Genomic DNA, 27,894 nt, shown 5'->3' with positions numbered 1-27,894 from the left:
AAAACGTGTTATAAAGTCAGAATTGCGAAATATAAAGTCAGAATTGTGTGAAATAAAGTCGCAATTGCTTCTTATAAAGTCTAAGTGAATTATTATTTAACCTTTACATTATTTGTTAACCCATGGTATTAATACAAACCACACAATAGTACGAGCTGAACTGTTGCTTCATTTATCCAATTTAAAAAAAGTGCTAATTTGGAATTCCACCATGGAAAAAGTGGGCCGGTCTTGGGCCTGAAACTCCCGGGCTGAAAAGTGGCCCCACTCCGGCCCTGCTTTGATGCATCAGCGGAGCTGAGTGATAAATCAGTGTCAATATTTATTGGAAATAATAAATCTATGATGTTGATAAACTTTTAAGTAATTTTCAAAGTAATCTATACAATCAGATGTATGATGCTAAAAAGTCTGCATGTTCTGCTTGTCTCTGTGTGAAGTAGTGAAATTAGAAAAAAAGAAAAGGTAGCTTAGTTTGTGCAGTTTGCTATTAAAGGGATAGTTCACCCAAAAATTAAAATTCTGTCAGTAATTACTCACCCTGATGTTGTTCCAGCCCCGTAAGACTTTCGTTCATCTTCGGAACACAAATTAAGATATTTTTGATGAAATCTGAGAGCTGTCTTACTCCTCCATAGGCTTCTTAAGGGATTGAAACTTGCTGGCCCAGAATAGTTATTAAAGACATCGTTAAAATAGTCCAAATGACTACAGTGGCTCAACCATATGTTTATCAAGCGACGAGAATACTTTTTGTGCGCAAAAAACAAACAAAACTAACGACTTTATTCCACTATTCATTATGTTCTCCGTGGGCCTGTGTGTGTTTACTTAGTAAAACTGCGTAGCGCGTCTGTGTTGCACGTCACACGCATCACACACATGATCAGCGTCGGCCAATAGTGAGCCTACGTGGTGATGTGCAACACAGACGCGCTACGCAGTTTTACTAAGTAAACACACACAGGCCCACGGAGAACATAATGAATAGTGGAATAAAGTCGTTAGTTTTGTTTGTTTTTTGCGCACAAAAAGTATTCTCGTCGCTTGATAAACATATGGTTGAGCCACTGTAGTCATTTGGACTATTTTAACGATATCTTTAATAACTATTCTGGGCCAGCAAGTTTCAGTCCCTTAAGAAGCCTATGGAGTAAGACAGCTCTCAGATTTCATCAAAAATATCTTAATTTGCGTTCCGAAGATGAACGAAAGTCTTACGGGGCTGGAACAACATCAGGGTGAGTAATTACTGTTATAACTAGGTTATAAGTTATTTTTGGGTGAACTATCCCTTTAAATAAAGCAAACTATATTTACATTTTTGATGGTCTAACAAACATTGTGGAACATTTCCTTCCCCATTTTACTATGAACTAAATAGATATAAATATTGAATGCTATGGGAAAAATATTGCCAAGCCCTATGCATTAGACTGAATTAGTAAAATAATGTTTCTGTAAAAATAGCCTGCATATACTGTATATATATTTTTTTATTTTTTTATTATTTCATCATGTCTCACCTCAGTGTTGTCAGTGAAAAGGACTGATCCTGTAGTAAATCATCGAGCTCCTTCACTCCTGATTGTCCAGGATCATTTCCTGTGAGATCCAGCTCTATCAGGTGTGAAGGGTTTGATCTCAGAGCTGAAGCCAGAGCTTTATAACCTTCTTCTGTGATACTGCAGTCTGAAAGTCTACAGAAGAGAAGAGAAAAACGTATTTCATCATCTGATAGAAACTTGTTTACTGGAGTAATTTAACTCTTGACAAAGAGTAAAGAGAAATGTTATTATTAAAGCGGCACTATGTAAACTTTTGGCTTCAGGGGTTAATAAACAAAACTGCATGCATCTAGCAGAAGAACATTGTAGCTGAAGCTACTTCTCTCTTTTTATGTCTATGGTGATTCATGCAGGTACAGTACTGTTCTACTCCACAGTGGTTGTGACCCGACCGGCTAAAATAGTCCAAATATAAACACTTATTGTAGTGAATCAGGATAAGACAAAAACATGGTTTAGAAAAAGGATTCATGTCATACTCGCTCATTATATAAATTGAACACAAAAATAGTTACATAGTGCAGCTTTAAAATCATACAATGTTTTAATGAACTTACCTGAGTTTCTCCAGTGTGCAGTTTGAATTTTCTAATCCGTTCTGGAGTTTCTTCACTCCTGAATCCTGCAGATTATTGTTGCTGATGTCAAGCTCTTTCAGACTGGAGTTTGATCTCAGGACTGTAGCGAGAGCTGAACAGCTTTCCTCTGTTAGACCACACTTACACAGCCTAAAATGATGAACAGAAGAGGGAGAATTTACAAACACAAAGTACTTGATTTCCACATTAAATGATCACTGAGAATTACATTGTTTTGGTCACCTGATTTCAATAACATACTTAACATCTACAGTAACATATGAACACAATACTCACATCAGTGTGTTGAGTTTACAGTGTTTATCCTGCAGTAGAGCAGCGATCTGATTCACTCGTGTGTCTCCTAGTTCACGTTCACTCAGATTCAGCTCTCTCAGGAGTAACGGGTTTTTATTGTAAAGAATTTTAGTCAGATATTTACAGGCTTCATCTGCATCAGGACTCTGTAACAACCTGGACAAATGAAAAGTACGCTGACATTACCTGCTATATAGTGATTTATGCTCACAATGTTGTGAAAGGGCTTTAGATATTTCAAAGCTTTCATAAATGTCTTTTTGACAGTTAAATTTTTTTGTAAAGATAGGACAGTATAGAATGGACAAGAAGTAAAGTGGGAGAGATGGGAGAACGGGATCGGGAAAGGTCCACCAGTCATGACTCCAATTTAGGACGCCCGGAGTGCAACGGCACTATAACAGATTAAATATTTTCCAGCTAAAATTACACTTTATTATTTTAATAACACTTACCTCAGTGTCTTGAGTTTACACTTCTCATCCTGTAGTAAATCACTGAGCTCCTTCACTCCTGATTGTCCAGGATCATTTCCTGTGAGATCCAGCTCTGTCAGGTGTGAAGGGTTTGATCTCAGAGCTGAAGCCAGAGCTTTATAACCTTCTTCTGTGATACTGCAGTCTGAAAGTCTACAGAAAATAAAACTATAAATTAATTTCACATTATGGTTTAAGTTACTTCATTACTGCACAATACGCTGAATACTTTATCAGATGCACAGCTAAGCCACTTCTGACTTTATTCATGTGTGGATTGATTAATGAATTATAATTAATTATTGGTCAGAAAGACTCCAAAATTTTATCATAAATGTAGGAAAAAATTAATTGTAAAGTTATGATTTTGTTTAAATTTGGTTTTTATTAATTTGGTATCTAGAGAAACCGATAATATGCATATTCTGCATGTAGAAAAACTAATTATTCTACATGCATATTCTGCATGTAGAAAAACGAATTATTCTACAGATGGATGAAATTTACACTCAATCTATTCCGTCTCAAGCAATCAGACTGTTATCTTAAGAGCTTTCATGTTCCATTCACAAAATGTGCCCTGGAAATGAATTCTTGTGCCTCAGGGAAATTCAGTGGAGTTCACATTCCTAAAAGCAACAGAAATGTGCTGCATTTTATTTGTGATCAGCTACCTTTAAAACCATAACCTCAATAAGAAAGAGAGAGAGCAACATCAGCAATGGTAAGAGAATGATTGGGTGTCGAGTTTCAGGATGCAAAAGCAATCAAGTAGTTTGTTTTTTGTTGGACCCCACTGGCTTCCATAGTATTTTCCTCCCTACTATGGAACTCACCGGGGACCAGCAACTGTTTGGTTACCCACATTCTTCAAAATAACTTACTGTATAAGGTCAACAAAAGAAAGAACATTTTTGGCAAAATAAGAAAATGTTTGTCTAAAAACCTTTCTTGTTAAGGTTTGTATTTTCAATTCAATTCAATTCAATTCAAGCTTTATTTGTCATTGCATAAATACAGTGTATTCACACAACGAAATTACAGGTGCTACTCCAGATCAGTGCTTTTAAAAAAATAAATAATAAATAAAATAAAATGTACTAATTTATAAATATATATTAAACAACCCCGCCCTCCCCCCATCCCTTTCATACATTGCACTCTCTCTTTTTCTCCCTCCCTCCAAGTAGCAAGCAAGTTTCAGCAAAATAAAAATATAAATAGATTGTTTGCCAATGAGATCATCTCTAGAGGTAATATGATATTTCACAGGGTTATTGTTTGTTCAGTGAACAAATTGCCCTGGGGAAAAAAATATTTGTTAATCTAGCAGTGCAAGCTTTCATTGACCTATAGCGCCTGACAGAGGGAAGCAGGTTGAACAGGAGGTGAGCAAGGTGTGTAATGTCTTTAACAATGGATCTGGTCCAGTTGAGGCAGCAGGAGTTGGCAAGCTCTTCCAGGGAAGGAAGAGGACAACCTATGGTCTTTTGGGCTGAGCCTATGACCCTCTGCAGAGCCCTCCTGTCTAGCACCGAACATCCCGCATACCATGCTGTGATGCAAAAAGTAAGTAAACTTTCAATAATTGACCGGTAAAAGGACACCAGCAGCTTCTGTTCAAGATGTTTTTTTCTGAGAATTCTCATGAAATGTAGGAAATGTTTTTTGTTATAGCTTTAGTGTTTGTGGACCAAGAGAGATCTTCAGAAATGTTTACTCCCAGGAATTTAAAAGATGAGACCCTTTCCACACATTCACCGTTCAGGAGGAGTGGGGCGTGGGCTGTGCTGTTTTGTATGAAGTCTATGATGATTTCTTTGTTTTTTATTGTGTTCAGCAGTAGGTTATTTGATGAGCACCAGGTTGACAGTTGCTGGACCTCGTCTCTGTACTCTGTCTCATCTCCACCTGAAATGAGAGCGACCACCGTGGTGTCATCTGCGAATTTTATGCTGAGGTTGGAGGGGTGAGAGGGGGAGCAGTCAGATGTGTAGAGTGTGTACAAGAGTGGGCTCAACACACAGCCTTGGGGGGAGCCAGTGCTGAGTGTAAGGGGGGAGGAGAGATGATGACCTAGTCTCACTTGTTGTAGTCTGTTGGAGAGGAAGTCTTTTATCCAAGCACAGGTGGAGGGGGGGAGGTGTAAGCCCAAGAGTTTTTTAATCAGAATGTCCGGGATTATAGTATTGAAGGCTGAGCTGAAATCTATGAAGAGTAGTCTTGCATAGCTGCCTGAGTGTTCGAGGTGGCTCAGCGTTGTGTGAAGGGTGATGGCAATGGCATCCTCAGTAGAACGGTTTGCCCTATAGGCAAACTGGTGAGGGTCGAATGATGGTGGGAGACAGGCCTTGATGTGCTGGGCAACCAGCCTTTCCAAACACTTCATTACCAATGATGTTAGTGCGATGGGCCTAAAGTCGTTCAGGCTTTTCCGTGCTGATGTTGTTGGAACTGGGATGATGGTGGCGGATTTCCAGCAAGATGGGACGATGGCTCGGGTCAGACAGATGTTGAAGATCTCGGTGAAAATCCCCGCTAGTTGGTCTGCACAGGCCCTGAGTACTTTCCCTGGTACTCCGTCGGGTCCAGCCGCCTTCCTCGGGTTCACTTCCCTTAGTGCTCTCCTCACCTGATGTTCCTGGAGGGATAGCGAGGTGCTGGTGAAGGCTGGGGGAGGAGCTGATTCACCATTCACCTCAAACAGGGCAAAGAAACTTTAATTCCTCTGCCATTTTTGCATCAGGGTTGTTAGATGTGATGTTGTGGCCCTTGTAGTTGGAGATGTGTTGTAATCCCTGCCACACTTGACGTGGGTTGTTGTCCATGATGTATCCCTCTATTTTCCTTTTGTATGCTACCTTAGCAGCCCTAATGCCCTTCCTTAGGTTAGCTCTGGCTGAGCTGTACTGTGCCCTATCCCCTGACCTGAATGCTGTGTTGCAATCCCTGATAAGGAGCCACACTTCACTTGACATCCAGGATTTCTCGTTTGGGAAGACCCTGATCCGTTTAGTGACGGTGACATTTTCACTGTCACTGGTGATTGTCGTTTGAACCTTTCTGGATCCGCCATCAAATTGATAAGTTGAATTATATCAAGTGCTGTGAGAAAAGGCTATAAATCCGATGTGTTACGTCAGATGTGATGTAATGACACAAAGACATGCTTGAATTTCAGTGTCATAACTAGACATCAGTGTAAAAACTATAAATGTCTTTTTTATATAGGCCTATAGTACTTAATTTAAATGTCTATTTAAATATCTGAAACCTCAAATAAACATTATGGTGTCACGGTTCATGAATTCACTGGTTTCTTCGTGTCTCGTGTATTTGTTGTTTTGTGTGTGTGGGTGTGTGTGAGTGGGCGTGGCTGCTCGTTCAGTTGATCAGCACTCCACCTGATCTCATTCCCCTCATCAGCTACCATCAATCATCTCTGCTATATAAACTCATCGCACTCTCCTTTCCCTGTCAGATCGTTGGTTTTGGTGTCCTCAGTGTGTTGTCGTCGTCTGCTCTTCCGGTTCCAGTTCCTGTTCCAGTTCCAGATCGTGTCCTGTTCGGTGTTTTCGTGGTGTTCGTCGTGTTGGATGTTCACTTCACTGGATTCACCGTCACCTGTCTTCACCTCCACGCTGACCATCAAGTCCCTGCGCCACCAGCCTACCCGTGTGTTTTTGCTGTGTCTTCTGACCAACAATAAAAGAGTTTACTTGCATATTGCTTCCGCCCCTGAATTATGACAGAACGATCTGACCATACGATGGGAGCAGCAAGTGGATCCTCTTCGCTTGATGACTTCATCAGAGTAACCATTTCTCGGATAGAGGCTCAAGAGAGGACATCTACGGAGTCGGGTCGGGCCATTCAAGCTCTCGTGGCGCAGGTGTCCGAGCTCACCCAGCAGCTTCAACATCTACGAGCTCCCACTGCGCCACCACCCACACCGGCCGCTCCCCCAGTTCCACCATCAAGCGCCTCCCAGTCAGAACCCCGTCTACCGGTCCCTGAACCCTACAGTGGTGAGCCGAATTTTTGCAGAGCTTTTCTAACACGCTGTACTATGCATTTCTCTCTGCAACCCAGAACATTTGCCACAGAACAAAGCAAAGTGGCATTCGTACTCACACTGCTGACTGGGAGGGCAGCTCTGTGGGGGACGGCGGTGTGGGAGAATCAAGATCCGTGTTGTGCCTCGTTCCAGACACTCGCCGCCGAGATGAAGATGGTGTTTGACCGCGCGGTCGCGGGAAGAGAAGCAGCACGAACCCTGGCGGATCTCAAGCAAGGAAGCAGATCCGTATCAGATTATGCCATTGAGTTCCGGACCTTGGCGGCTGAGTGTCAATGGAACGAGGAAGCGCAGTGGGACATGTTCCTGCATGGGCTGGCTGACCGCGTCCTGAGAGAAATCTACGCGTTGGATTTACCCGCTACACTCAACGGACTCATCGACCTGGCGCTTCGCGTGGATTCTCGTGTTGAACGGATGAAGTTACCGGTTCGGGCTTCAACCACCGTGGAGACCACGCAAGCCAGCGGCGGGGACGCGGTCAGCCCCGTCTACGATCACGAGCCCATGCAGGTCGGGCGAGCTCGGCTTTCCCGGGAGGAGAAGGAAAGGCGGAGATCCCAGGGCCTTTGCCTGTACTGTGGGACTGCTGGTCACTTCACTTACAACTGCCCGGTAAAAGGGCAAGCCCGGCAGTAAATCTGAGGCTACTGTCGGGTGGGATCTCCGCTGAGAAGACCTCATCAACATCAACTCTCCTTCCGGTAAGACTTAGATGGTCAGCCAACACTCACGACTGTCTTGCACTTTTGGATTCTGGGGCAGAAGGTAACTTCATGGACTACACATTCGCTCACAAGATTCACGTTCCCCTGTTACCACTTACCCATTCCATTGCTGTGCACGCCCTCAATGGTCAAGCCCTTCCCACCATCGCATTCACCACTGGACCCATTACACTCACTGTATCCGGCAATCACACAGAGACTACCTCATTTTACATCCTGGACTCCCCCCTTGCACCTGTCGTTCTCGGTCATCCCTGGCTAATCAAGCATAACCCCAAGATTGACTGGCAGCAGAGATCAGTGTTGGAGTGGAGCAGTTTTTGTCATGAGTCCTGTCTTGCGTCTGCCTGTCCGTCTGTTGTTGTTTCTGCTTTTCAGGAGGAGGCAGTGGATTTATCAAACGTGCCCGCGGAGTATCTGGACCTGAAGGAAGTGTTCAGTAAGTCTCGGGCTGCTTCTCTCCCTCCGCATCGTCCCTATGACTGTGCAATAGATCTACTACCAGGTACGTCTCCGCCTAAAGGCAAGCTTTACTCTCTATCTATTCCCGAGAGGGAGGCCATGGAGAAATATATTTCTGATTCTCTGGCATCCAAATTCATCCGACCTTCCTCTTCTCCTGCGGGGGCGGGGTTCTTTTTTGTGGGGAAGAAGGACGGTTCTCTGCGACCTTGCATTGATTACCGAGGGCTGAATAACATCACGGTAAAGAATACTTATCCTTTGCCGTTGATGTCTTCAGCCTTCGAGAGGTTGCAGGGAGCGTCGGTCTTCACAAAACTGGACTTACGTAACGCTTATCATTTGGTCCGCATCAGGAAGGGGGATGAATGGAAGACTGCGTTTAACACCCCCAGGGGGCACTTTGAATATTTGGTTATGCCTTTTGGGCTGTCCAATAGTCCAGCAGTCTTCCAGGCACTCGTCAATGACGTGCTGAGAGACATGGTCGATCAGTTCATTTATGTCTACCTGGATGACATATTGATTTTTTCTTCGTCTCTCCAGGAACATGTTCAGCACGTCAGACGAGTGCTTCAGAGGTTGTTAGAGAATGGTCTTTTTGTCAAGGCGGAGAAATGCGCTTTTCATGCACAGTCTGTTCCTTTCTTAGGGTACATTGTGTCGTCTGAGGGGATGCGTATGGATCCTGAGAAGGTTAAGGCTGTGGTGGATTGGCCAAGTCCAGATTCCCGTAAGGCCCTACAGAGGTTTCTGGGGTTCGCCAATTTTTACCGGCGGTTCATTCGCAATTTCAGCCAACTAGCCTCACCTCTGACCGCCTTGACCTCCCCCAGAACTACGTTCAGGTGGTCAGACGCAGCCGAGGCTGCGTTTGCCAAACTGAAAGGCCGCTTTGTTTCAGCCCCCATCCTAGTTACCCCTGATCCATCACGTCAGTTCATGGTGGAGGTCGACGCGTCAGAGGTGGGGGTAGGTGCAGTGTTATCCCAACGTTCTCCGACAGACGACAGAATGCATCCGTGCGCGTTTTTGTCTCATCGTTTGTCCCCTGCCGAACGTAATTATGATATTGGTAACAGAGAGTTGTTGGCAGTCAAGTTAGCATTGGAAGAGTGGCGTCACTGGTTAGAAGGGTCGGGGGTACCTTCTATCGTATGGACTGATCATAAGAATCTGGAATACATTAGAACCGCTAAAAGATTGAACTCTAGGCAGGCTCGGTGGGCACTTTTTTTTCGGACGTTTTGACTTTACTCTCTCGTACCGCCCGGGCTCCAAAAACATCAAGCCCGATTCTTTGTCACGTATTTTTGACCATTCCGATCGCCCGTCTACTCCCCGGTGCATTTTTCCGGAGTCCCTAATTGTCTCCACACTCTCATGGGAGGTCGAATCGAAGGTCAGAACGGCCTTAGAAGGGGTAACGCCTCCACCCGGTTGTCCACCGAACCGGTTATTTGTGCCAGAGCAATTACGGTCCAACGTCATTCAGTGGGGTCATTGTTCCAATGTGGCTTGTCATCCAGGAGTCAGCCGTACCACGTCTTTAGTTAAGCAACGATTTTGGTGGCCACGTATGGCTCGTGACGTTCACAGTTTTGTTTTGGCTTGCTCAGTTTGTGCCACTGGTAAGACTTCCAATCGACCCCCAGATGGGCTCCTTCAACCGCTGCCGATCCCTTCGAGACCCTGGTCCCACATCGCTCTAGATTTTATCACCGCCCTCCCACCCTCTCAGGGTAACACGGTAGTTTTGACCGTGGTGGACCGATTCTCGAAGGCGGTCCATTTCATTCCCTTGCCCAAATTACCCTCAGCCAAGGAGACAGCGGTAACAGTCGTTGACCACGTCTTTCGGCTACATGGCCTCCCGACAGACGTGGTCTCCGACAGAGGACCCCAATTTGTGTCCAAATTTTGGCAAGAATTTTGTAGATTACTGGGTGCGACTGTTAGTCTGTCCTCAGGGTTTCATCCCCAGAGCAATGGCCAAACTGAGAGAGCCAACCAGGATTTGGAGAGAACGTTGCGATGTTTGGTCTCCAAGAATCCTTCCTCATGGAGCCAACGACTGTCAATGGTGGAGTACGCCCACAATTCGTTACCAGTATCATCTACGGGCCTATCGCCGTTTAAGTGTAGTCTAGGTTACCAGCCACCAATTTTTCCTAGTCTGGAATCCGAAGTCGCGGTCCCCTCCGCTCACGCCTTTGTCCAGAGGTGTCGCCACACTTGGACTAGAGCCCGCGAGACTCTACTCCAAGCGGGAGCGCGCACCAAGGCTAAAGCCGATCGCCACCGGTCTAAGCCTCCCGTATACGTCGTTGGTCAAAAAGTGTGGCTTTCTACTAAGAACATTCCTCTCCGCTCCGTCTCTAATAAGCTAGCTCCCAAATTTATTGGCCCATTCACTGTCACCAAGATCATTAGCCCGGTGGCAGTCCGCCTCAAACTCCCTCCAGTGTACAGGAGGATTCATTCCGTCTTCCATGTTTCCAAAATCAAGCCCGTGTTTCGTTCTCAGTTTAATCCGCCCGTCCCGGTTCCCCCCCCCGCCGCGTCTCGTAGAAGGGGAACCTACGTATTCAGTTAATCGCATTCTGGACTCAAGGCGGAGGGGACGCGGATTCCAGTACTTGGTGGACTGGGAGGGTTACGGTCCGGAGGAGAGGAGTTGGGTTCCTGCCAGAGACATCCTGGATCACTCTCTTATCGATGATTACAATCGACAGGTAAGGGAGTCTGGGGACGCCAGGAGGCGTTCCTAGGAGAGGGGGTACTGTCACGGTTCATGAATTCAATGGTTTCTTCGTGTCTCGTGTATTTGTTGTTTTGTGTGTGTGGGTGTGTGTGAGTGGGCGTGGCTGCTCGTTCAGTTGATCAGCACTCCACCTGATCTCATTCCCCTCATCAGCTACCATCAATCATCTCTGCTATATAAACTCATCGCACTCTCCTTTCCCTGTCAGATCGTTGGTTTTGGTGTCCTCAGTGTATTGTCGTCGTCTGCTCTTCCGATTCCAGTTCCTGTTCCAGTTCCAGATCGTGTCCTGTTCGGTGTCTTCGTGGTGTTCGTCGTGTTGGATGTTCACTTCACTGGATTCACCGTCACCTGTCTTCACCTCCACGCTGACCATCAAGTCCCTGCGCCACCAGCCTACCCGTGTGTTTTTGCTGTGTCTTCTGACCAACAATAAAAGAGTTTACTTGCATATTGCTTCCGCCCCTGAATTATGACATATGGGCCCTATCTTGCACCCAGCGCAATTGACTTTGTACACCGACGCATGTATCATTCCTATTTTGCACCCACGCAAAGCGGACTTTTCCCTCCACAGACGCACGTCGGTTAACTAGCAAATACACTTGCGCTCCCCGTGGGCGGTTCAGCGCAAAGAGGCGGCGTGTTCCGGCGCAAACGTTCCCTAATGCTATTTTACAGGTTTAGAAAACAATTCCGCCACTGGCCGAAAAAAAACAGTTTAAAGTCAGTGGCGCGTTGCGCATGTTATTCATATGCTATTTTAAGGGCCATAATCAATGTAGCATGTGCTCAACGCGCATACACTTTGTTTCTCTCATCTACACACAGACGCAGCAGTTATCATTTTTGCAAATCATACATTATTACGATAGATAGATAGATAGATAGATAGATAGATAGATACATAGATAGATAGATAGATAGATAGATAGATAGATAGATAGATAGATAGATAGATAGATAGATAGATAGATAGATAGATAGATAATTATAAAATCATACATCTAGCTTACACATTTACCAAAATTATCATACGCCTGTTTAACCGAAGTTAATTTGGGTGTGTTTCTCCATCCCCAACGTCCCTGACGAGAACGTCGGTCTCCTCGGCTGTGAACCGCTCCTCGCGTGCGCCTGGCAAATCCGCCGTTATAATAGGAATCCGCTTTAGAACAAGCGCGCCTGCTCTTAAAGGGAATGTGAGATGTCGCTCTGGTTGGTTTTTTTCACGTTACGCCCAAACCACACCTATGAATAATGAAGCTACTTCAGACCAACCCATTTTAGATTTGCGCCGGGCGCAAGAGTCATTTATCCTGCCGGTATAATAGCAACAGCGCCGAGACCCGCCCACAAAGTTACTTGCGCTTTGCGCTTTGACACTTGCGTTTCAGATCGTTAAAATAGGGCCCTTATGTGTTTGAAAACACTGAATAGTTGTGAAAAGCATGAGCGCATCCGTCTCTGGCTCAGTGCCAACCAACGTGCGAAAGCACGTTTGAATTTATCAGTGACTCATTGAACATTTTGTGATATTGTATGCGTCAATGGGTTCAAATCAGTCGCGTTTTGGGGGTGGAGGGGGCAAAGTGAGAGGGGCAATGCCTTCGTGGCACCAGCCCTGCATGAGAGATGTTCTCAATCTCTTTCTATCATTTTTACTAAAACTTGAAACAAACAAACCAAAATCTAATAGACAAAAATTTTTCAGGCCACATCCCACATGTAAAATTAGATTAATTATTAAAAATGTTATTAAATGAATACGTAATTGTGGCAACCAGGACAAGGCCGAGGGCCGTGAGAGAGCGGCCCGAGGCCAGTGGCGTGATTACTGAAAAGCGACACCTGCGCGACGCACCGGTCTCATATCTCTCACGGAGGAGCGGAAGCATAAAGGAGGAGCGACGACAGTGAAGAGCGAGAGAGGACAGACCTGAACTTGTGTTGTGTATTATTTTATTTTATTGTGACAGCAGTCATCCGTGAGGGGCTGCTGTCTTTTACTTTCGTTTTGTTTTTGTTTTATTTTTGATATTAAAGTTTCATGAATGTTCACCGGTTTCCCGCCTCCTCCTTCCCATAACAACGAGACAAGACAAAAGGGCAGAGCACTCTTTAACACAAACTGATCATTTACAGGTTGTGCACACAGTGCCAAAAAAGCTGTTCTGCAACAGCTGAAAAGAAGACTGTTGCTATACATTATAAAGCAATGTTTTACCCTACACAGTTGCACAGGGTAAAAGAGAAACAGACAATATAAGTTCTATACATGTGCTGATGAGTAATAAAAGAAGCCCTGCATTGGCAGATATGCATATAGCTGCACAATGATGACAAAGACAGGAAGGGATAGAGCCAAACTTATTTACATGATATTTTAATGGTTTTGTTTTGGTCCATCTACATCTACACTGATATGATAACAATACTATATTAAAATTGCTGAACACCACAATATGGAACACAAGCATATTTTTCACAATGTTAATTCAAACGTAAAAAGTTAGGGGGGTTCGGGAGCATGCTCCCCTCAGAAAATTTGGATTTCTCTGACCTACATATGTGCAATTTAAGACTTTTGAAGGCCAAAAAATGGACAAGAAATAGCTTTAAAACCATGTCATTGGGCATTAGATTATTTGTCAATACCTGCTCTCTCCTCATCTTCATCTTTCTTTTTCTTTCCGTCTCCTTACCCTGCCCTATTTCTTCCTCTCCTGAAGCTGAACTTTGACTGATAGTATTTTCATTTTCATCTGTGTCAGTGAAGAAAGTAAATATAGGCTCATCTGATATTTATATGTTTTATGAATCATTTTCTGAGACAAGTTAATTTACTCAAGGCTACCAGGAAAGCTGTAGCCTAAGTCAGTATTACCAATAGGAACCTTCTACAAACTTTGGCATTTGAAGACATCTGAATTTAAATGTTAAAAGTAATATTAAATAATACAAATTATAGGCTGTTTACCACAGTTGGTGTAATTGGCAGATGTTCCCTTAGACATCATGCGCTGTGGAAACACGTCAAAGCATTCTCAAGTATAATATGCAAGCATTAACGCATGTAGGTGATTTTGAATGAATATTTCATGTCGATATACAATGGTTAAATAATGTTAAAACAAATCCTGCTATTGATATCTTTGTAAGACTGCCGGCCCTATAGAACAGTGGAAAGGGAAAACAAATGTCCGGCGAATATCGAACCTAAAACTAACTTTCCCGCGCTCAACCACCGTGAGTGCATTTCACGCATTAGTAATTGCTACCGTTCAGCGGGGAGGGAAGAAGGACTTTGTCTGCATGGGTGAACCAACGCAGATGCACTCAAATCAGACAGGAGAACCGTGACTGAGAACATAACGTAGGGAAGCGTTTGTGAAGGTGTGCCAGGGGGTGATATTACGTTTTGATTTGATGCGGAAGGACTCCTTCAGAAGGAGCACCAGGCTGGCTGCAATTTGACGGTGCATGCAAAAAAAATGTTTAACAATAGTCTACCATTGCGCTATCATTGATATTAATGAATCTATTTATTTATTGCTCTATCTGAGGTGCCGGACCGTTCCGACCCACAATAACCCCTGTTCACAGAGATACAAACAATAGAACATTTGCTTCTGCATACACACAACTACAAAACACTCAGGTTATGCATAGTAAATACTCGCCTGACTATAAACATGATGCTAGTTTAACTGTATTGATTGTTCTTTTAGCGTGACTCAAACACAACGAGCATTTGAATAAAACACACACATTTAACATTCACATTAACCCTCTGAGGTCGGCAATCACGCCGGCGTGATTTGCTCGGTTTTTTTCTTATCAGTTCAAACGAGAGTCCAAATACTCTGTTGACTTTGATCTTACAAACCAGTTTCATACATCAATCGATCCTGTTAAGTGTGTATTATTTTTGTGTATACTCACAATAAAAACAAAGTGTTGTGCTTTTTGCCAAATAAAGAAAAATAAACATGATGTGAGTTCTGCTTTCTCTCTGTCAGTGAAGTCAATTCTGAAACGCGTCCGAAAATAAACAATAACTCAGCGAAACCTCAGTCAAACAGGCATACAGACACACAGGCATGAAGCTTTTAAATGAAGTAATTTTTATTAAAAAAAAATATTCTCAGTTTATGTAATCTGTATGAAAAGAGCGAGATGTCAGTCGTTCTCATCTCATCTAATTATTTTTAATGTGACCCCGCCCACGGAGAGCGCGCGCTATTCAAACGCAAATGACTGAGGCAATCCATGCAGCTCGAGAAAACACATCAAGTTTATTCAGATCATTGTACTTGTTTACACGTTCTCGCGGCGCTGTGAGGAATAATAATAATGGAAAATGTACCTCAGAGGTGCTGGTATTTCAAGGAGCAACGGATCCTGAGAATACTGTAGTAAGTTTTTTTCATTCTCAAAGTGAATCGTGTTTCCGTGTGTGAATGAATGAACGGCAGAGATGCGCGCTGTTTACCACAGCTTGCAAAAAGACAGTTTAAATTTAAATCGCTTTCTGTGTGTGAATGAATGATGATGTTTTTAGCAAACTGTATTGTTATACTGAGATGAGTAAAAATCGACTGAAATATGTTGAAATAAAATGTATTTGTATTAGCAACGTATTAAACTGCAAATTAACATTTATATGCCCTAATATTTCATAAAAACAATGTTACAGTCAGGCGAAATATGAAAGACAACATTTTGTTGACTAGATTTGGGTACAGTTTTTACTGTAGAATATACTGCCACATCAAATAAGCTTTTGTTTAGCAATTTCTGCTCTGTAGCAACAATGGCATCTGCTTTTCGCATTAAGTGGATCATGTGATGGCAAAACACATCGTCTTTGTCCTTGCTGGTTAATAATTGCCCCACGAGGACCAATTTACCAGCACCCATGTGACTCGTATCCCCCAACTTTACAGCCTCATGACATTCCGCACACACACACAAACACCCTTTTGTGTATAACTGAGAATAAGAGAAATATCTTTTATTTTATTTTATAATGTGTGTACCTTCCTATATGTACCCCACTTTTTATAAAGTCAATGAAACAAAAGATCTATAAAGCTACAGGCTCTATATTATAAAACTACTTTGAGTAGTTTTAATTTATAAACCCAAAGAGGTTTTATCTTCGTGGCCAGAAGATAAACTTTCTTGGAGTTTTGTAAACAGGAATACTTCTTCTTAACTGTGATAGTCTTACATTTATTCGCGGGACGAATAACGGATGACGAAACCAGTTACAGAACGAGGCATTTCCTATAATTGATAAAGTAAATGCATATGCGATTTATGAATTATGACCATGAGTTATGATTATTAATATTTCTAAAATTCCCTATATCCTTGAGCTAATTCGCATTAACCCAGAGGCATTTACGCTACAGCTCATATGTTCTATATATATATATATATATATATATATATATATATATATATATATATATATATATATATATTAGGGCTGTCAAAAGATTAATCGCGATTAATCGCATCCAAAATAAAAGTTTTTGTTTACATAATATATGTTTGTGTACTGTGTATAATTATTTTGTATATATCAATACACACACATGCTTGTATATATTTAAGAAAAATGTGTAATTTATATATAAAAAAATTATATTTATAATATAAATTATATATAAATATATACAGTATATGTATGCAAATATTTCTTAAATATATACATGCATGTATATATATATACAAAATAATTATACACAGTACACACACATATATTATGTAAACACAAACTTTTATTTTGGATGCGATTAATCGCGATTAATCTTTTGACAGCCCTAATATATATATAATACTATTTTTGTCAAAAATAAAGTCATCAACTAAGATGTTAGCTGTTCCAATGTTGGCTATATTCAAACTAATGAATGCATAAGATAAAATGTTTTACAAAGAAAGAGTACACTTGAAATATTGTTGAAATTGTAATTATTGTTGTAATTGTAACCTTTTTAATAAAATAGCAAAACATATTTACAAGATAGATGTAAGCAAAATCTTAAATGGTCAATATAAGTCTTCTTCTAAATATATATTTTGTCCTTGCATTCATTCTTGTGGCTCAGTCAGTGTCACACCTGAATGAATGGCTCATTATGCAAGTCATTACGCATAATGAGTGGGACATTGTATTCTCAGGTGTAAACTACTCCTCCTTCACGCCCCCCTCGCATATTGGCTTTCCAAGCAAAACCTGTCTTACACAATTTAAATCAATGTATTGTTTTATGTGAACGATAAAGCAAGACTATTTTCACATCATTTTGAAGCCAGAATTCGAAGCGACAACATCCATTAGTCAAAAGTCTTGTGGACACATATTTAGTATGAGTTTTGTGGTCTTATTTCAGCAACTTTCATTTTTATTTTTTCAATAACCACGCATAAACATTATTCTCTTAAAAATACAAACATCTACATACATGTTGCTCACATATTATGGTAGCTCTGTTTGTGCTATATAGAGTGAATTTACACCTTTGCCATTAACATGTTTATAAATAACTGAAAAAATCACAAACGTCCTGGGGACGATAGAAATTGTTTTTAGAACGAACAGAAATATTCTACAGGACGCCTACAGGATGAAAGACATTTTTGTATGTGTGTTCATTTATTACTAGCCTATTAGAGTAACTTACTTAGAAAATGCCAAAATTAACCGACTACAACGGAGCGCGTCTTCTCATGCTGTTACTATAGTTACTATCACTGGCCGGTACATCTATCACATGGCTTATTTTCACAGACGAAAACGAGACGATAACTAAATAAAAACTAGTTTTGAATGACAAAAACTATGACGAAAATCTATTGACATTTTCGTCAACGAATAAAAACTAGACAAAAATGTTACATAGTGACGATTTGGGAAGCGATCCAGTCAAAACTGATGTCCTGCGTTTGTGGCAGATGCGCACATGTGTACTGTAACGTGCTGATCTACCCAGCGGCACACGGGTTGACATGCGCTGCATGTCTCATAAAACGTTAAACATGTAAACGTCTGGGAGAATGAGTAGAGCAGACATATAGATTTGAATAAGAGTGACGACGCAAAAAAAAAGAGCTCCATTCGGTACGGTTTTCTGTGCGCACACACCCGACCCGAAGCGTGCGGCCATGCACATAGACACCTATACAGCACGCGAGTACTGAATTGAGCTCTCTTTCGTGTCTGAATGGACAAATACATACAACATTATGTCGAAATATCCATTTGGAGAGTATTCCCGTAAACTATGTTGGTTATGTCTTAAACAGTTGTGAGTGTATCGGATGTGCATCAGTGAAATTGGATCCGCATGTCATTGGACATGATCCGATGTCTTAAAGTGACAGTGGGTAATAATACTAATGCGGTCTGTGTCCTTAATATTGATCAAGCAACAAAAGAAAAAGAGAAAAGCATTCACTGCTCGTTAATAGCTTTAATAAGGATTCATTATATTTAATTCATACAAATAAATGTCTGCTGCTTGAAAGAATAAAGAATGATGATATTTTTGAGATATCACCAGTATTTATTTGTTATTGTTTAATCCAACCAACTCAAAAACGTTTTGAGCTGTATGTATTTTTCTCTTAATTTTCGTATATGTAAAAAAAGAAAAAGGAAGAAAAAAAAGATTTGTTCTGCATGAATACAAAAAAACATTTAACTCCTGTTATTTTTTATTAAATCTGTTTTTTTACCTGTTTACAGATAACTACTTTGAATGGAGCTAAATAAATATAATAATATACATCAAACATTTTAATGGTGTTTTTATTATGTGACTAACATAACAACTATAGATGATAATAACAAAGTACAGAAACAACATGTTTATTTTGGGACAGTTGACATTCACTTTAGGACAGTTCAAATTGTTTTTCAGGACGGTTCCTGGACGGAGGTGAAAAAAGTTAGTCTGGAGCCCTGCCCCAGAGGGTTAAATGTGGTGAACGCCATTTAAAGTGTAATGCTTATATCACTTTAACTGTTTTCATATCCAAGTTAACAGTATATGAAATAGTGATGGCAATTTAAAAACACTGCTTCATGAAGCTTCAAAACCTTTATGAATCTTTTGTTCTGAATCAATGGTTCGGAGCGAGTATCAAACAGCCAAAGTGACATGATTTCAGTGGCTCTTTTTAGAGATGTGTGGATGGGCTATTATTTCATGCGCAACCGCATCACAAAACTGTGATGTGCAACCGCATCACAAAACAGCAGCAAATCACAACACAAAATTTTATCACTGTAATAAAAAATATAATTTGGCACAAAATTTCAACATGCTGCTATGTAGCCTACTACTAATTAATGCCTATTGCACTTTATTTTTTTGCAAGTCTACTGTCGACTTCAGCCGAGTTACCTATGACCTAGCGAGTCTACCGTCGACTTCAGCGTAGTCTTCTAACTCTAACTTTTCTGTTTGCTGTGCAGCAATAATAAACGGACAGACTCCAGAAAATGCCTTCGAATATGCTTTAATCACAGCCGGGAGAGTTCTCAGACAAATTTCAGAGAGAATTCCACCAGCAAAAAGAATACAATAGTTTTTTTATAGAATAGGAGCATGGCGAAAATGACATGATACATTACATAATGTGGCGAGCAGGACTAGGCCGAGGGCCTTGAGAGAGCAACACGAGGCCGGTGGCGTGATTACTGATGAGCGACACCTGCCCAACGTACCGGTCTCGTATCTCTCACGGAGGAGCGTAAGCATAAAGGAGGAGCGACGACAGTGAAGAGCGAAACAGGCCTGAGTTTTATGTGATGTTTTGTTCCTGTTTTGTGTGGCCAGCAGTCGTCCGTGAGGGGCTTTCTTTCGTTTTTTTGTATTGGTTTATTTATTTATTAAAATATTTGAATGTTCGCCGGTTCCCGCCTCCTTCTTACCATAACAACGAACCTCGTTACACATAATTTCCCTACAATTTGATTGGTTCTTCATAGGCAAAGCCTTCTGTAGGTAGAAGCAAACTCTGTTTTCTTGATTGCTTCACTTTGTTAATCACAAGTTTATAAACCTAGACATCTGTCTAGTCATTTCCCCTATTTGTTATTTTTGCACACAGAAACTCAAAGTCATGAGTTTTCGACCAAAGGGTTTGGAAACATTTAAGCTTCAAAAGCAAATGAATGTTGTTCCTGCAAGAAAAATAAATGTTAGTTATGATTAATTAACCCTCTGAGGTCGGCAAACGCGCCCCCGCGTTTTGCTGGATTGTCTCCACATTGTAGCACTATAAACTTAAATTACTCTGTCATTTATGGTCATACAAAAAAAAGAAATATAAAAAAAGAATCTGTGATATTTCTATTTCTATTTCTTCTTTTGTATGTGTCCACTTACAATCAAATCAAAACATTGTGCTTTTGTAAAATAAAGAAAATAAACAGGGTGTGCGTTCTGCCTCTCCGTCGCAGTGAACTTTTTTTTCTTGAGCACGTCTATAAACTGAAATAAAACTCAGCGAATACTTGTCACACATTTATGAGCAATATACCTTTATAAACATTTAAGTGTGTACTTTTAAATGATCGGATTCAAACTGAAAACAAATATTCTCTGTTTAAGTAATTTGTATAAAACCAACAAGATGTCCAGCTTCTCAAACGCTTCCTAATTATTTTTTAATTTACCACGCCCACTCGCGCAAAAGAGATTCACAAATCTCCACATGGAACGCGATCGCGCTCATTAGGCCTACCTCAAAAACAAAACACCAAAACACTTCACAAGTCTCTGCTTTTAGACGGGCCTGAGCTTACATTGGATTTACATCAGAAGAAGAAGAACGTGATTTGAAGACAAGAAAGGTGTAAGGTAATGTGATGAGGCGGAAGCCGAGGCAGAATCCATATGCAGTCGTTTATTAAAATCCACAGCAAACAAGACAAAATCGGCAGGCAGATAGCAGAAACTTAAGGCAGGCAGAGGTAATACACAATGTGGCAGTCCAATCCAAACAACAGAGCAAAAGGGATAATCCAAGAGGCAAAAACAGAACAAAGCTGGCAAAGGTCATACACGATATAAGCAAGACAATGACAAGAGAACGCTCAGTAAGGCAGGTAGACTGGCAATACTTCGCAATGGCCTGTTAGCCAGTACTCGGGAGAGGGCTCCCTCTGCTGGCGTGACGTTACAGAATCCCCCACCCTAGGAGCGACTCCTGGCGCTCGACGAGGACGTCCCCGTGGTCGTGGTGCTGGACGATCGGGTTTGGCTCGATGAAAGTCGAGATAAGTGATGGATCCAAGATGCCATCGGCGACTACCCAAGACCTCTCTTCCGGTCCGTACCCCTCCCAGTCCACTAAATATTGGAGCTGACCCCCTCTCCTTCTTGAGTCCAACAACTCCTTTACCGCATAAGCAGGGGATCCATCAATGTCCAGCGGTGGAGGTGGCTCCTGGTTCTCAATGTTGGGGTCAGCACCCGGGTGGACCGGTTTAAGGAGGGAAACATGGAAGGAGGGGGAAACACGATAATTAACGGGAAGCTCCAACTGGTATGTGACCTCATTTATCTGTCTTATTATTTTAAATGGGCCTACATACCTTGGGCTTAGTTTCTTGCTTGGTAGCCGCAACTTGAGGTCCCGTGTGGAGAGCCAGACCCTTTGTCCAGGTTGGTAGGGAGGATGTGGGCGATGTCGTCTATTGGCCTGGATCTCCTGGTTCCTGACAGCCCTTTGTAGACGTACATGAACAGTGTCCCACACCCTCTCGCTACGACGAATCCAGTCATCGACTGCAGGTACCATAGATGGTTCTCCTGACCACGGGAACATAGGGGGCTGGTATCCAAGCACGCATTGAAATGGGGTGATACCAGTGGATGAATGTCTTAAAGAGTTCTGCGCATACTCTGCCCATGGTAGAAACTCTGCCCAGCGATGCTGTTCATGACCACAGTACGACCGTAGATACCTGCCAATCTCTTGATTCAATCTTTCCACTTGACCGTTGGACTGAGGATGATATCCTGAGGTTAAGCTGACATTGATGTCCAGCTGTCTGCAGAAGGCTTTCCATACTTGTGAGGTGAATTGTGTTCCTCTATCTGAAACAAAATCTTCGGGTATGCCATACACTCTGAAAACATGTTGGAACAGTGCTTGAGCAGTTTCCATGGCAGTGGGGAGGCCCTTCATAGGTATTAGGCGGCAGGATTTTGAGAAGCGGTCAATGATGACTAGGACTGTTGTGAATTCAGTTGATGGAGGTAGATCGGTGACAAAGTCAATTGAAAGGTGTGACCAAGGTCGTTGAGGAATGGGCAAAGGCTGCAACAAACCAGAGGGTAATTGTTTGGGTGTTTTGGACTGAGCACAGATCGAGCAGGACTTGACATAGTTAGTCACATCTTTAATCATTGATGGCCACCAGAATGAATTTTGTGTGAGATAAAGAGTTCTTGAGATACCTGGATGACCTGAGCAGAGTGATGTATGGACCCATTGCATGACTCTTGTATGAAGATTTACAGGAACATGTTGCTTGTTGGGGGGACAACCTTGTGGAGTTGGTTCATTCTGTTGTTCTCTTTGAATTTCCTCCATCAAATCCCATGTAACAGGTGCAATGATTACTGATGGTGGCAGAATGAATTCTGGCGTGGATTCTGCTTGGGGATGATCATGTCCCCTGGATAGGGCATCAGCCTTGCTGTTTTTACTGCCAGGTCTGTAAGTTACGGTAAATTGGAATCTTGTGAAGAAAAGTGACCAGCGTGCTTGTCGAGGATTTAGTCTCTTGGCACTCTTGACGTACTCAAGATTCTTATGGTCCGTTATAATCTGGAATGGATGAGTGGAACCCTCTAGCCAGTGTCTCCATTCTTCTATTGCAGCTTTCATAGATAGAAGTTCCTTGTTGCCGACATCATAGTTGCGTTCTGCGTCAGTGAGTTTTCTTGAAAAATATGCACAAGGATAGAGCTTGCCTGGCTGTCCATGGCGTTGAGAGAGCACTGCACCAATTCCATTGTCTGAAGCGTCAACTTCTACTACAAACGGCAGGTTGGGATCTGGATGTTTGAGGATGGGTGCTGTCGTGAAACTGTTCTTGAGTTGAGTGAAGGCTTGCGTGGCATTTTCAGTCCATTTTAATTTTGAAGGTTTACCTTTCAGCAGGGAAGTCAGTGGAGCAGCTGTAATGCTAAAATTACGGATAAAGCGTCGATAAAAGTTAGCAAATCCTAAGAAGCGCTGAAGTTCCTTGACTGTGGTTGGTTGGGGCCATTCAGTGACTGCTGTAATCTTCAAATTGTCCATTTCTACACCTTGATGGCTGATGTTATATCCCAGGAATGAGGTTCGCTTGACATGGAATTCACACTTCTCAGCTTTTACATAAAGTTGATTCTCTAGTAGCCTGAACAGCAGTCTTGACATGGTCCTTATGTTCACTTTCAGACTTGGAGTAAATGAGAATATCGTCAATGTATGCAACAACGTACTTGTTCAGGATGTCTCTGAAGATCTCATTGATGAAAGATTGGAAGACTGCCGGTGCATTGGCTAGCCCATATGTCATGACCTGGTATTCATAGTGCACCCTAGTGGTCAGAAATGCTGTTTTCCACTCATCCCCTTCTTTGATTCTGATGAGGTTGTAGGCGCTCCTGAGGTCTAACTTGGTGTAAATTGTTGCCTCTCGGAGCTGTTCTAGGCCAGAAGGTACTAATGGTAATGGATACCTGAATTTAACAGTGACATTGTTCAAACCTCTGTAGTCAATGCAAGGCCGAAGTCCTCCATCCTTCTTTTCCACGAAGAAGCAGCCTGCAGCCGCTGGAGAAGTAGATGAACGAATGAAACCAGAATTGCGAGCTTCTTCAATGTATTCCTCCATGGCCTGAGTTTCTGGGAGTGATAGGGGATAGACCTTACTTTTGGGAGGCATCGCATTGGGCAGGAGGTCAATGGCACAATCCCAGGAACGATGAGGTGGAAAAAGGGTCGCATTAGTCTTGCTGAAGACTTCTTGAAATTCTTGATAGCATGATGGAATGGTGACTGTTTTAGAATCAGGACTTTCAATACATGTGGTTAAACACGGCTTGGTAACTAGGGTGCTTAAACAGTGTGCAGAATTGTGAGCATTGCGTAACCTCACCATGATGCCAAGAGATGACTGGGTCGTGAACCGATAGCCACGGGTATCCTAGGATGATTTCATGGCGTGGGGAATCAATCACGTAGAATGAGATGGTTTCCAGATGAAATAGTCCTACTTGAAGTTGCAAGGGTAGAGTTTGTTGTTTGATGCCATCTCCAATGGGCTTGTTGTTAACAGCATTAACTTTGAGTGGTGGGTCACAGGGTTGCGTGGGGATGTTGAATTTCTTGATGATGTCTTGATGGATTAAATTCAACGCAGATCCGGAGTCAATCAACGCTGTGGAATCGATAGAGTCATTTTCAGTGGTAATCTTGACACTGATAGTGAGGAATTTAGTGGTAAAGAGAGAAAAATTGTCAACACTCACCCGGCTAGTAATGTTGGTTGTCTTCAGGGCTTTTAGTGGACATACGGCATTAATGTGGCCTGCCTCTCCACAGTAAAAACACAAATTGTGTATCAGCCGTCGTGATTTCTCCTCCATAGAGAGTTTGGTAACCCCTAGCTGCATTGGTTCAGGGCTGGATGGAGCAGTAGGCAGGACTGGATTGGATATTTGGGAAGTTTGATTTGTCGGAGTGATTCTCTGTGATGGTGACTTGGATTTAGCAGGGTTATTGCGCATGAGGTTATCAATCTTGATCGCGAGTGTCACATACTCTGAGAAGGATTGGTTTTCTCCCTTGCACGCGAGTTCTGCTTGTAACTCGACATTCAAACTTCGTTGAAACACGGCTTTGAGTGCAACATCATTCCAACCACTCGTTCTGAACTCAATGGCGTAATCAGCGGCTGATCGGCGGCCTTGATTCAATTGTAAAAGTTGTGTTGAAACATCCATGCCACCCGCTGGGTATTCAAACACATCTCTGATTTGTTGAATGAAGTATGCATATGATCTTTGAATCATACTGTCAGTTTCCCAGACCGCTGCAGCCCAATCAATTGCTTTACCAGTTAACAGAGTCATTAGAAAAGCACATTTCTTCTCATCAGATTCAAAATCATCCTTTTGGTGTCTGAAATAAATTTCTACTTGGCGGAGAAATCCCTTGCATTGCTCTGCTGAACCATCCATTTTATTGGGTAACGCAAAGCTTACCTTCTTAGGCATAGGAGGTGGTAATGAATGGAGATACTGCGCGAGGTATTCATTGGTAGCCTGTAGTTTGCCCAGCTGGTCTTGGTATCCCTTGAGGATGTCACTTTGGTAAGCAAATGCTGTCTGTAGATTAGCAACTTCTGCTGGAGTCATCGGAGGCGAAGTATTATGTGATGAGGCGGAAGCCAAGGCAGAATCCATATGCAGTCGTTTATTAAAATCCACAGCAAACAAGACAAAATTGGCAGGCAGATAGCAGAAACTTAAGGCAGGCAGAGGTAATACACAATGTGGCAGTCCAATCCAAACAACAGAGCAAAAGGGATAATCCAAGAGGCAAAAACAGAACAAAGCTGGCAAAGGTCATACACGATATAAGCAAGACAATGACGCTCAGTAAGGCAGGTAGACTGGCAATACTTCGCAATGGCCTGTTAGCCAGGCCATGCTTAAATGTCTCTCAAACAGGAAGTAACCAGTGAAGCAGAGGGAGTGGCACACAGTCAGCACTCGGGAGAGGGCTCCCTCTGCTGGCGTGACGTTACAGGTAAGAAATTCTTACATATTAGTTTGCTGTTGTTGCATAAATTTCACATTGCAGTTGAACTGTTGCTAGATATATGGTGAATATTATAATATTTAGACCCGTGTTTACTGTTACTGTGTTTGTGGATATCTGCTCAAACGTATATATGTATATGGTAACCATAATGTTTTATATTTGAGCGCGATCGCGTTTGAATGTATCATATTTTTGATCATGATCGCGTTTGAATGTATCCTATTTTGCAGCGCGATCGCGTTTGAATGTATCATATTTTGCAGCGCGATCGCGTTCGAATGTATCATATTTTGGATCGTGATCGCTTTTGAAAAGCAAACGGCTTCATGTTTTTACTATTATCTCAATTCATATCATCATAACGAATGGAAACATTTGAAGTAACATGATAATCAATATATTTTTCTCTAGCTTTGTTGTTACTGAAATCTTTTGGAAGATTTATACTGCTATTGGTTATTGTTATTATTATTTTATCCAGCACTGCGCATAGCTTATGCCTACAAGGCACAACAAACCTGGTGTTCATTATATTATATATTGTTGGAAACATTTGTGTGTGTGTGTGTGTGTATTCTGTGAATTTTAAAAAGCAATTTTAACCAGAAAAATCTAAAATTTATTCCCAAAATCGTGCATGCCTTTCTCTTGATATCAGTATGTTCACTTTTTTTTTTCAGGGCCCAGATGCCACTGAGGACTTCAACATTCACATGAGTCTCTGTACATGAACATGGTAAAGTGAAAATCAAACACCTTGGAAATTAAAGGTATGTACAATGTTTTTAGGAATGGCACAAAGGTCTCTGTCTTTGGATCATTGTTTTCAATAAGTACTTTTTTGGCATTTGTTGTGTATCTTTGGACTATGATGTGTTGTAAATAAATCCAAACAATGTAAAAGCCATTCTTTTTTAAATCTTCTCATTTACAGTATTGTGCAAGGTTGCTCAGAATCACAGGGCCTGATAGCTCCTAATAGGGCCGTTAGGGGAGGGTCTTTGTCTTTCTCAGGTGTGAAAAGCTTACATATTAATGAGCTCCGCATAAAGCTTTTTCACACAAAACACGTCGTAAAAGTTTTAAATCAATATATTGTCTTATCTGAATGAGCAGTCGGGGTGATTTTCACATAGTTTTAGAGCAAATATTCTAGGCTATGTGATACAATTTTCAAAAGTCTTGTGAAGAAATAATCAGTATGGGTTTCATGGCCTTATTTCAGTGAGATTCTTTTTTTGTATTTTCACAAACCACGCATAAATGTCATTATCTCAAAACTACAAACTTTTACATGCATGCTGCTGATATATTATTGTAGCAGAGTTTGTGCTGAATACAGTATAATTAGACTTTAGCCATGAAAATGTCACAAGTAACAGAAATAACCAGAAATGTCAGAACACCTCCAGGGCCCAGAAAACAGCTCAGACCTCAGAGGGTTAAAAAATCCATCACAGTACTCACTTGAGTATCTTCAGCTCACACACAGGCTTCTTCAGTCCATCACAGATCTCTTTGACTCCAGAGTCCAGCAGACGGCTGTTGTTCAGGTTCAGCTCTTTAAGGATGGTTTTAGAGGAGAGAACAGTAGCTAGAACTGAACAGCTTTTCTCTGTCAGCTCACAATTATTCAGCCTAAACACAAAAACAACATTATTTATAATTCTGCACATATTCAAAGCACATTAGATCAAAAGCTCTTCATATCTGCTCACACGTGACTGACAGTAATTTAAAATGAAAGAACAAACAAAAAAAAAACAGAGAAGTTATAATATATAAAATCATGTTTACTTGATTTTCTCCACTTTACTATGAAAGTCCATCAAAAGAGCAGAGATCTTCTCTCCATCCAGATCTCCTAATTTATATGCACTCAGATCCAGTTCTGTCAGTAATAATGGACTTTCACCCAAAACTTTAGTGAGACACTCACATACTTCCTGTGCAGCAGCACTTTTCAAAAACCTACAGGAAGTAGAAGAGAATTTTTATGGTATTCCCAACTCAATCTTTCTTAAGGGTCTAGTGTAGTATTAAAGTTATAGTTATAATAACTGCCTCCA

The 27,894-nt window shown here is 41.8% G+C and overlaps 1 protein-coding gene across 1 annotated transcript in view; it reads right to left on the bottom strand.

The window, feature by feature from the left end:
- Positions 1-27,894, bottom strand: part of LOC311089879 (uncharacterized protein) — an 832,216-nt gene that overhangs the window by 392,784 nt on the left and 411,538 nt on the right. Inside the window, exons 46-49 of the mRNA XM_084124910.1 lie at positions 2,920-3,093; positions 2,444-2,620; positions 2,126-2,296; positions 1,527-1,700 (exon numbers count right to left, since the gene is read on the bottom strand). Coding sequence (XP_083981036.1) covers positions 1,527-1,700; positions 2,126-2,296; positions 2,444-2,620; positions 2,920-3,093 — 696 coding nt within the window. The remainder of the gene's footprint in view (positions 1-1,526; positions 1,701-2,125; positions 2,297-2,443; positions 2,621-2,919; positions 3,094-27,894) is intronic.

This window comes from Abramis brama, assembly GCF_963993115.1.
Source record: "Abramis brama genome assembly, chromosome: 9".
Classification (NCBI taxonomy): Eukaryota; Metazoa; Chordata; class Actinopteri; order Cypriniformes; family Leuciscidae; genus Abramis; species Abramis brama.
Note: the sequence above shows the minus strand (reverse complement) of the source record. Positions and strands in the feature narration are given on the sequence as shown.